Below are 12,026 nucleotides of genomic sequence, written 5' to 3' on the forward strand. Positions count from 1 at the left end.
CTCCCTTCCCCCTCTCCTCTCCCCCCTTCTCCATTAGAGTTGATTCGATTTATTATTGTCACATGTATTCGTATACAGTGAAAAGTATTATTTCTAGTGCTATACAGACAAAGCAGACCGTTCATAGAGAAGGAAACGAGAGAGTGCAAAATATAGTGTTACAGTCATATCTAGGGTGTAGAGAAAGATCAATTTAATGCGAGGTAGGTCCATTCAAAAGTCTGACGGCAGCAGGGAAGAAGCTGTTCTTGAGTCGGTTGGTGCGTGACTGTCACTGGTTAGGCCTCAGCCAAAGTATTGTCTCCAATTCTGGGAACTCATCTCAGGAAGGATGTTAAGGCATTGGTGAGGGTGCAGAGAGGAATTCTGGAATGGGAACAAGAATTAGGCATTTCAGTTTTGTGGAGAAACTGCGATTGGGGCAGGGAAGATTGAAGATAGATTTGATGGAGGTTGTTCAAAGCCATTATAAATAAGGAGAAACTATTACCTGTGTCACAAATGTAGGTAGCTCGATGACACAGATTGAAGCTAATTGACAGAGTAACCAGAGGGAAATCCCTTGTGTTGCTGTGATCCGGAACACGCTGTCTGAAAGGGTGATAGAAGCAGATTCACTAATAACTTTCAGGAGGGAAATGGATAAATACTTGAAATAAATACTTGTAGGGCAATGGGTAAAGAGTGGGGATCAATGGCATAGTTTTTTCAAAGAACCAACACAGGCAAGATGGGCTGAATGGCCTCCTTTGGTGTTGTAGCTTTCTCTGACGTGTTATATTCTGCTTGAGCTGATGTTACGCTGAAAGAAATCCAAGAGGGCCAATGGTCCAGTGATGGTCCTCAGTTTGTCTTTCAGAAGGCTGTCGCTGACCTGAAACTTGAGTAGGCCCGATTAAAAATGGAACAGCACCATTCAGTGCTGGTGTAACCACGAGAGTAGCTTCGTGACTGAGTCTTCTCTGCAAGGCATCGGTAACTGTGATTCACTGCAGCAAAAGTCAAGATCCTCTGGTGAAGCTGCGAATTGCTGTTTACCCATTATTGCTGTGCTGCTATTTGAGGGTTTGGGTACTACTCACTAACCGAGGTTCTTGAGCCCCAACCCGTGGATCCCAATGGCAGACACGGGGGATCCAGGAGAAAAGGTCCATAGCTGTACTGCAGGTATCTGTTGGAACTACATCCACCATAACCCCTCCCCAGGATCTAGTGTTACTCACTGAGGCTGTTGGATCAACATCGTTAGAGGCACAGTCATAGCACAGGGTGCTGGGGGAGAGGGGTTACTGAGTGACAGTGTGAGGGAACTGGATTAACATCAGTAGAGACACAGTCAATAACACAGGGTGCTGGGGGAGAGGGGTTACTGAGTGACAGTGTGAGGGAGCAGGATCAACATCAGTAGAGACACAGTCAGTAACACAGGGAGCTGGGGGAGAGGGGTTACTGAGTGACAGTGTGAGGGAGCTGGATTAACATCAGTAGAGATACAGTCAGTAACACAGGGTGCTGGGGGAGAGGGGTTACTGAGTGACAGTGTGAGGGAGCTGGATTACATAGAAACATAGAAGATAGGAGCAGGAGGAGGCCATTTGGCCCTTCAAGCCTGCTCCGCCATTCATTACGATCATGGCTGATCATCCAACTCAATAGCTTATTAGGAACATTAACATCAGTAGAGACACAGTCAGTAACGCAGGGTGTTGGTGGAGAGGGGTTACTGAGTGACAGTGTGAGGGAGCTGGATTAACATCAGTAGAGACACAGTCAGTAACGCAGTGTGCTGGCGGAGAGAAGTTACTGTGTGAGTGTGAGGGAGCTGGATTGACATCAGTAGAAACATAGGCAGTGATACAGAGTGTGTAGTACCCTGGTATGAATCGTGTTGAATTGTAATATCACATCTGACAATCAGAATGACACCAAGGTTCCTTTGGCTTTTCCGTTTTGACAGATTGCAAAGGTTTCTGGCCAAACATTTAGGTGGGGACGGTGTGCCTTTAAGAGGGCCTTGATGGTGCTATGTTTCTCAGCCAGCTCTGGTTACTTAGAAGGAAGTTGAGTGAGTGTTGAAAATAATTGTAAATTAAAACCCAGCTGACAACTCAGAAGGGGGTTGGGTGAAATTGGTCTTGAGGCAGCAATGTAAAAGGGGCGGTAACAAATTGACAGCTCACTCACTCCGTGTCCCGTTTGGATATTCCATTGACTCCCGGACCAGTTTGACACCCCCCATGAGGGTTCCCTTCCCACAGACACATAGGCCTGGGGCTGGGTTGTGTTACATCGCATGCCTTTGTGTTTTGCTGTTCTGTGAGTATCAGCGGTGGCAGCAGGCAGCAATAAACAGCCCTTACTAACCGGACCCCAGATTATGTCCAAACTATTGTGGGCGACTGCTCGATTTGCCAGTCTCGGGGAGTGGGAGGGTTAATGAGGCAATTGTGGGTGTGTAGGAAGAACACAAAAATACAATTTACTCTGAGTTCAAATTGTGGGATTAAAAATAAGCATAGGAGATGAAAGAAAGCCATTCAACCCCTCAAAACAATTCTGCCATTTAAAGAAGTCATGGTTGAGCTACACCTCAATTTAATTTACCGCCTTCATTTTATATCCGTCATTAACCCAACAAAAATCTGTCTTCCTCAGCCTTGAGATTTTAAGTTGATCCCCAGCCTTGTTTGCTTTTTTTTGTGGCGGGGTGGGGGGGGGAGGGGTGCGGGTGGCAGTGGTGAGAGTGTTCCAGATTTAGTTGAGGTGTATAAAATTATGAAGCGCCTGGAGTGGATAAAAAGGACCTATTTCCCTTAACAGAGATGTCAGTAACTAGAGATGGGCATTGCTTTAAAGTATTTGGTGAAAGGGTTACATGGGAGTTGAGGGGGGGGGTTCTTTTTCACCCAGAGTTCGGAGGGGATCTGGAACTCACTGCCTGAAAGGGTGGTCGAGGCAGACACCCCTCATCACATTTAAAAATCAGTTGGACATGCATTTGACATACGTGATGCACAGGGCTACAAAGCAAGAGGAAAGTAAAGAGGATTAGGCGGGTGGTTTTTCTTTTTGGACATGCTGAATGCCCTCCTTGTGTGTCTGAAATGTTCTGTTTATATGTTAAATCTCTTATTTGCATATGCAAAGAGAGTAGTTCAGGTGTCAGTAAAGGATGCCCCTGTTCTCACCCAGCATGGCAGTTGGCACCTTTCCAGCCTCGATGTGGGACTATAATGGTCTGAGTCACGGGCATGAGACTGTCAGATATGTGGATGAATTTTGAGGCTATTATCTGGTCATTATCTTATCGTTGCTTACTGGTGTCACCTGTACAATACGCACAGCTAATTGTGATCGTCGTGGGAGCTTGTTGTTTGCAAATTTGTTTCCTGTGTTTCCTCAACATACATTATATCAATTCATTGTAATTCATTGGCTGTTAAATTCTCTGTGGTGTCCAGGGATGGCCAAAGCTATATAAATGCAAATTCTCCTTTGTCACGAAAGACACTGCACCTTTAAGAGTAGCAAGTGGTACAGAGTTTAGGCTTGCTGGCTGTCAGTTTTGCCCTTATGAGAGGCCGAATAGCCTTGCCCTACATGTTCTGAAAGCTGTATATTCCTTCCTGTGCCCTCATGAGGGGCTGGCTGATTAGCCTGGTCTTACATGTTCTTGAGGTTTCATGGTCCTCTGGGCTCTCTGTTCCTACATTGTCAGAATGCCTGTTGTCTTTGCTCAGTGTGGGTTGCCCAACTCAGGAGGGGCCGAACAGCCGTGCCCCTGGTGGCTGTATATCCTCTACAGAGTGCATGCAGTTCCTGCTCACTCGCGGGGGAGGGGGCAGAAGATGAGCCCATTCTGCCTGTCTGCCGTGTTACTGAGAGGCAATGCCGCTTTAAGAGTTTGTGGTGTTTGGAGCTGTGTTCACTCTGGGCTGGGTGTCTGACGTGTGGCAGTGAGAGAGACTGGAGGAGGAGGAGAGGGTCTGCCGGGGCTGGAGGGTGGCTGTGCTGGGCAGACAGAGCGAGGCTCTCTGTGCACAGGGGGCTGTGACCAGCTATAGGCAGCCAGCTCCAGCCGCACTCACACACCATCCCCGGGAAAGCAGCGAGGCTGCAGCTTCCTCCTCCTGTCTCAGCAACAACAAACTATGAAGATAGATGAGTGAGTGTGTGGATGAGAGACAGCAGCAGCAGCAGCAACATGTACGGTCATTACCATCACTTCATGAAGCTCCCTGTCAGCTACAACAACCGTGAGTAACACAGCCACCCTGACTGATCTCCCCTTCCATCCCTCTCTCCGCTGGAAAAAGTTTCTTTGACTGGGATACATTTATTTTTCTAAGGCAGGAATTGTTTCGCGCTCTCAGTCGCTCTCTTCAGCATTAAAAAAAAACAATGTTAACAAACATGGGATCCACTTGGTTCAAAGACAATAAAAGAAAAGCTCTCTTCACCTGGTAAAGCCTTTTCCCTGCGCTTTTCCTGCTCTCTCCCAACTTGGGGCGATTTGTTTTCGGGCGGCTCCCCCGCCTGGTCCCGGACCAGAGACATCCCGCCCCAAATTCCTGCCAGTGGAAGAGAGAACCAGGGGGGCGCGGGGCAATTCTCTCCCTATCCCCCAAATTCAAATATCCCCTCACAATCAAAATATTCCTCTTCCTCCCTTCCCCCCCCCCCCAAATTAAAATATCCCTCCAATCAAAAGATTCCTCTCTCCCCAAAATTAAAATATCCCCCAAAATTAAAAGATTCCCCTCTCCCCAAAAATTTTTCTCCTTCCCCAAAATTTCACCCCTCCCCAACATTAGTAGTCCCATTTTAACTCACTCAAAGCCATTCATTTCAGGATTAAAATCACCTCCTGTTTGAGCCTCAGCACAGGGCATTAGGGGGAGAAAGGGGAGTGTGAAGTGTGGCATTTTTGAAAAACACTCCAGGTTCCCAGGACTCAGTCCATCCCTTTCCAATAAAGACTTCAGCTAAACTCTCAGGTTCTGTTAACCAGTTGTCTCTTTCCGCTGGGCCAGTGTGACTGGTACAATACACAGCTAACTGTGATCCCAGTGCAGGACTGACCACCAGTCCCAAGAACCAACTGCAAAAATCTCCCAGTGTACAAAATCTGTAGCAATATATAGCAGTGTGTATTCAATATAAAGATATAGCACTCAGTCATTCAGTATTTTCTGTATAAATGTACAGCACTCACCCTTCCAGTGCATTCTCTATTAGTATATACTCAATATTATTTAGTAAATGTGCTGCACTTGTTGTCCAATATTCTTTATAAAATGTACAGCTTTCACTTTCATGCAGTTTACCCAATACGCTGTGAGCGTGCTTTTATCTTTTCTGAATATACAGCACCTGACATTGTGACAGTATACAATCTGTATAAATCTGTGTGTCCACTGCTGCTTCCTTTATGATTCATTCTATTTCAATGTGCAGCATTGAACAGTGCGTTACACGTGAGTGTACAGCGACCTATATTATGCCACCCTGCCAATGCCAAGTAGTCCCAGGGCAAGTACAGCACAGGTTAGATGTAGAAAAAAGCCCCTTCTCCAATGTCCTATCAAACATTCACAGGGGTACGTTACAGACTGGAATCTAATCGAAAGACTCAGGTAGTTTCTACATAGAATAAAAGATGCCCAGGAATGAGTTACAGACTGGGGTCTAATCGCGGGGTTTGGGTGGTTTATATATAAAATAACAGATACCCGGGAGTGAGTTGCAGATTGGAATTTAATCGAGGGGTTTGGGTGGAAATGAAAAATTTAAGAGAAAGCAATATATTTGGTTTTTTTGAGGTCAGATTGCAGCTGTTAGGATTTGGCTGTGTGACTCAGATGTTTATTGCTCCCAAGATGCAGAAGGATAGATCTGAAGATATTTGTCTGTCTGTTCCCTCCCCCTAAACTAGTTGAGTCAGCTAATCTTGGACAAGGTGGTGCTAAGAGGGTTTTGAGGTCCTTTGAATAGGAGTTGCAAAGGGGTTCACACGATGTTGATGGGGGAACACACTGCCATGGTTAACCAATGTGAGTTCAGGTACATTCTCATGGTTCTGGGATGTTGAAGGTTAAGGGAATACACCACCAGAGTGCAAATTCTCCCTTCCCATTTTTGTTCTGAAGTGTCAGTCGCTCTCTCCCTCGTTGTTAAGGTGCTGTTGGAGTTTGGGAGAATGATTCCTGAGCATGGGATCACTCTCTTCTTTGGGCTGTGATACCAGCTGGGTCATTTTGGGGTCCCCTTTCAGATTTGGGCCAGTACTTTAGTGTCAGCCCCTGTTGTATTGCCTCAGTGCCCTGGAGATCGATTTTCAACATGGCTGGTGTCCACCAAGCAGGCATAGCTGAGTTAAACCATCCAGAGGTAGAACTTCACACACCTGCATTCGCGGCAGAGCCCTTATTCAACCCTTGGTGCAGCCACTGGGGGTGCGGCATTGGACTTGAGGCGGAGTATGAATTGAACAGTGGCCAATCCATTTCTTGTCCCTCCAAGAAACCTTGCTTCAAACTTCTATAACTGAAAGTCTTTGGCCAGCAGAACCTGCAGAATCCTCTTCATGAACGACTGATCTAGGTACACAATGGTGGCAATAGTTTCTTCAGTCGGATACCATAACACTGCCAGAAGCCTATTGGTATAGAACCAATATCAGAAGCACAGAAGGAGGCCATTCAGTCCGCCACACCTGTGGCAGCTCTTTGAAAGAGCTGCTTAATTAGTCCCAATCGCACCATCTTCTCAATAACTCTGCAAATTAGCCCTGTTCAAATGCATGTCTTAAGTGCCTCTTAAGGATTTCTACAGGATCTGATTCCACCTCCCTTTCATGTGAATTGCAGATTTTAGCTCTCGTCCGTGTAAATAAATTTCTCCTCATTCCCCTTGGTCCCTCTGTCAATTATTTTCAATCTATGACCTCTTCTTACTGACCCACTCTGCAGAGGGAATAATTTCTCTCCGCTCACTATCAAAAACCCCTCGCAATTTTGAACACCTCCATTTAACCTTGCCTTGACCTTCTCTGCGCGAAGGAGAACAATCCACTCTTCTCCAGTCTCTCTACAGAACTGAAGTCTCTCATTCCCAGTAAATCTCCTCTGCAGCCTCCCCAACCACTTGACATCCTTCCTAAAGTGTGGTGCCCGGAATTGTACACAATGCCCCTGCAGAGGCCGAACCAGTGATTTCTAAAGGTTTTAGTGTGGCTTCCTCGTTTTTGTATTCAGTGCCCCTATTTACAAAGCCAAGTTTCCCATACACGTTCTTGATCACTTACATAGAACATAGAACAGTACAGCACAGAACAGGCCCTTCGGCCCACGATGTTGTGCCGAGCTTTATCTGAAACCAAGATCAAGCTATCCCACTCCCTATCATCCTGGTGTGCTCCATGTGCCTATCCAATAACCGCTTAAATGTTTCTAAAGTGTCTGACTCCACTATCACTGCAGGCAGTCCATTCCACACCCCAACCACTCTCTGCGTACCTCTGATATCCGTCCTGTATCTCCCACCACGAACCCTATAGTTATGCCCCCTTGTAATAGCTCCATCCACCCGAGGAAATAGTCTTTGAACGTTCACTCTATCTATTCCCTTCATCATTTTATACACCTCTATTAAGTCTCCCCTCAGCCTCCTCCGCTCCAGAGAGAACAGCCCTAGCTCCCTCAACCTTTCCTCATATGACCTACCCTCCAAACCAGGCAGCATCCTGGTAAATCTCCTCTGCACTCTTTCCAGCGCTTCCACATCCTTCTTATAGTGAGGTGACCAGAACTGCACACAATATTCCAAATGTGGTCTCACCAAGGTCCTGTACAGTTGCAGCATAACCCCACGGCTCTTAAACTCCAACCCCCTGTTAATAAAAGCTAACACACTATAGGCCTTCTTCACAGCTCTATCCACTTGACTGGCAACCTTTAGAGATCTGTGGATATGGACCCCAAGATCTCTCTGTTCCTCCACAGTCTTCAGAACCCTACCTTTGACCCTGTAATCCACATTTAAATTTGTCCTACCAAAATGAATCACCTCACATTTATCAGGGTTAAACTCCATTTGCCATTTTTCAGCCCAGCTTTGCATCCTATCTATGTCTCTTTGCAGCCTACAACAGCCCTCCACCTCATCCACTACTCCACCAATCTTGGTGTCATCAGCAAATTTACTGATCCACCCTTCAGCCCCCTCCTCTAAGTCATTAATAAAAATCACAAAGAGCAGAGGACCAAGCACTGATCCCTGCGGCACTCCGCTAGCAACCTGCCTCCAATCCGAAAATTTTCCATCGACCACCACCCTCTGTCTTCGGTCAGACAGCCAGTTACCTATCCAATCGGCCAACTTTCCCTCTATCCCACACCTCCTCACTTTCATCATAAGCCGACCATGGGGGACCTTATCAAACGCCTTACTAAAATCCATGTATATTCTTCAGCTCTACCTGCCACCGTCAAAGATTTGTGTGTCCACCCCTTGTCCATCTGCACTTGCACTCCCCTCAAAATAGTATCCTGCCCCTCCATGGTGTTTCTCTCCAAAGTGCAGCACTTCACATTTTTCCACGTTAAACCGCATCTCCACTGTATCTGCCCATCTCACCAGTCTTTCTATGTCCTCCTGAAACCTGCTATTACCCTGCTCATGGTTTATTGTGTCACCAAGCTTTGTATCATCACCAACTGCATTGTGCATCCAAAGCTGCCAGGCAATACCCTGTTTTAGATGGCAGAGCTGTTACACCACGCAATACATGAGGTATTATTCTCCTAATCAGGCAAAGGAGAATCCAAAGAGCTTCTACAAATACATAAAAGGCAAAAGAGTAACTAAGGAGAGAATAGGACCTCTTAGGGATCAACAAGGTCATTATGTGCAGAGCCACAAGAGATGGGTGAGGTCCTAAATGAATATTTCTCATCAGTATTTACTGTTGAGAAAGGCATGGATGTTAGGGAACTGGGTGAAATAAATAGTGATGTCTTGAGGAGTGTACATGTTACAGAGGAGGTGGTGCTGGAAGTCTTAAAGCGCATCAAGGTCGATAAATCCCCGGGACCTGATGGAAGTGTATCCCAGGACATTGTGGGAGGCTAGGGAGGAAATTGTGGGTCCCCTAGCAGAGATATTTGAATCATTGACAGCCACAGGTGAGGTGCCTGAAGATTGGAGGGTGGCAAATGTTGTGCCTTTGTTTAAGAAGGGCTGCGGGGAAAAGCCTGGGAACTACAGATCGGTGAGTCTAATGTCTGTAGTGGGTAAGTTGTTAGAAGGTATTCTGAGAGACGGGATCTACAGGCATTAAGAGAGGCAAGGACTGATTGGAGACAGTCAGCATGGTTTTGTGAGTGGAAAATCATGTGTCTCAAATTAAATTGAGTTTTTTGAAGGGGTAACCAAGAAGGTAGATGAGGGCAGTGCTGTCAACATTGTCTACATGGACTTTAAAAAGGGCTTTGACAGGGTACCACATTGTAGGTTGTTGCATAAGGTTAAATCTCATGGGATCCAGGGTGAGGTAGCCAATTAGATACAAAATTAGCTTAATGCCAAATGAAAAAGCGTGGTTGTAGAGGGTTGGTTTTCAAGCTGGAGGCCTGTGACTGGCAGTGTGCCTCAGGGATCAGTGCTGGGCCCACTGTTATTTGTCATTTATATTAATGATTTGGATGAGAATTTAGGAGACATGGTTAGTACGTTTCCAGATTACACCAAAATTGGTGGAATAGTGGACAGTGAAGAAGGTTATCTAGCATTGCGACGGGATCTTGATCAATTGGACCATTGGGCTAATGAATGGCAGAATTTAGATAAATGTGAGGTGATGCATTTTGGTAGATGGAACCAGGGCAGGACTTACTCAGTTAATGCTAGGGCACTGGGAAGAGTTACAGAACAAAGAGATCTAGGAGTACAGGTTCATAGTTCCTGGAAAGTGGAGTCACAGGTGAAGGCATTCGGCATGCTTGGTTTTATTGGTCAAAACATTGAAAACAGGAGTTGGGACGTCTTGTTGAAGTTGTACAAGACATTGGTAAGGCCACACTTGGAATACAGTTCTGGTCACCCTATTATAGAAAATATATTATTAAATAGAAAGAGTGCAGAAATGATTTAGTAAGAAGGTACCAGGACTTGATGGTTTGAGTTATATGGATAGAGTGGGACTTTTTTCCCTGGAGCATAGGAGGCTTAAGGGTGATCTTATAGAAGTCTATAAAATAATGAGGGGCATAGATGAGGTAGATAGTCAACATCTTTTCCCAAAGGTAGGAGAGCCTAAAATTAGAGGGTATAGATTTAAGGTGAGAGGGGAGAGTTACAAAAGAGTCCAGAGGGGCAATTTGTTTCCACACAGTGTGGTGAGTGTCAGGAACAAGCTGCCAGAGGTAGTAGTAGAGGGGGGGGTACAATCTTGTCTTTTTAAAAAGCATTTAGACAGTTACATGGGTATAATTGGTATAGAGGGAGATGGGCCAAATGTGGGCAATTGGGACTAGCTTAATGTAAAAGCTGGGCGGCATGGACAAGTTGGGCTGAAGGGCCTGTTTCCATGCTGTAAACCTCGATGACTCTATGACACCAATAAGTTGTAGCTGTGCATAACTCAGGTGTGTCCCTAAAACCACTGGATGTAAATCTGTTGTCTTCCGATGGTCAATTCGAGCCCAATTGAACCACTCATCATTTGGAGATAAATTGACTTCCTTTAGTTGACAGAAATTTGTACGTATGGCTGTGCGACATGACATGTGACAAACATTTTTCAGAATTTTGAGACAGACACTCCTCGATCTCCTTTGCGTTTGCGTGGTGCACTGTTATGTCGATAGTGGTGATGTTACAATGTTACAGGAAATGGGTGTGACATTGGCATTCCACTTTTGGCCATTGTGCATATTTCCTCTTACAAAGAAGAGGAGAGTTCTCCCCTGTGTCCTGACCAATATTAATTCCCCCAACCAACATCAGTAGAACAGGTTATCATGTCACTACTGACGTGGGAGCTTTCCACGTGTAAATTGGCTGCTTACAACAGGGACTGCAATTAATACTTCATGACCTGTGAGGTGCTTTGGGACAGGTGCTAGACAAATGCAAGTTCCTTTCCTCTTTCTGGATGGCAGCGCAGTTTGACAATAAATGACAGCATCTGAAATTGTGCTGTATCAGCAAACATCAGCAATCATTGTCACAAAGGACACTCCGTTTCAGAGCATGGAAATATTCAGAGAACAGATTTGACTTGTTTTGATTTGAATTCACAGTGGTCGGGTCAGACCTACCCCAGGGGGTTGACAGATAGTCAGGCAGCAGTATGTGGAAGTAAATGCCACTGTGCGCGCACAGGCCGATATGCCCCCTTTGTGGAGGATTGGCAGAGGATGCTGGAGGTGGAGTATGTGAAGGTGAGGGTCACACCGTTCCAGACTGGCCGCTTTGTCAACGAGAGGAAATGCCTCACGGATAAGCACCTTCCCCTCTCTCTCTCTCTTTTTTTTGCCCCCTCACTGGCCCGTTGCCTCCCCACCAATATCGGGTTTCAAACTGGGTGGAAATGGCAAGAGCTCAACCCTGAAAGAAAGAGCAGCAGGAATTGGGGTTTATTTCTCTCCTTTAAGGCTGTGTTTGCTGTTAATGCCTTGCACGCACATTTGTATGCTGATGGCAGACCCAGGTTAGTGGCCACCATCTTTATAGGGGGCAGTGGGCAGGAGGGGCACATGCACAGCCGCCATCTTTATAGGGGGCAGTGGGCAGGAGGGCACATGCACAGCCACCATCTTTATAGGGGGCAGTGGGCAGGAGGGCACATGCACAGCCACCATCTTTATGGGGGGCAGTGGGCAGGAGGGTACATGCACAGCCGCCATCTTTATAGGGGGCAGTGGGCAGGAGGGGCACATGCACAGCCACCATCTTTATAGGGGGCAGTGGGCAGGAGGGGCACATGCACAGCCGCCATCTTTATAGGGGGCAGTGGGCAGGAG

General features: G+C 46.3%; 1 protein-coding gene across 1 annotated transcript in view; it reads left to right on the forward strand.

The window, feature by feature from the left end:
* The first annotated feature begins 3,999 nt into the window (after positions 1 to 3,999).
* The window catches only part of LOC144488513 (retinoic acid receptor RXR-gamma-like), a 72,317-nt gene continuing 64,290 nt past the window's right edge, over positions 4,000 to 12,026 (forward strand). Inside the window, exon 1 of the mRNA XM_078206560.1 lies at positions 4,000 to 4,256. Coding sequence (XP_078062686.1) covers positions 4,178 to 4,256 — 79 coding nt within the window. The 5' untranslated portion in view covers positions 4,000 to 4,177. The remainder of the gene's footprint in view (positions 4,257 to 12,026) is intronic.

Source organism: Mustelus asterias, unplaced genomic scaffold, assembly GCF_964213995.1.
Source record: "Mustelus asterias unplaced genomic scaffold, sMusAst1.hap1.1 HAP1_SCAFFOLD_1623, whole genome shotgun sequence".
Lineage (NCBI taxonomy): Eukaryota > Metazoa > Chordata > Chondrichthyes > Carcharhiniformes > Triakidae > Mustelus > Mustelus asterias.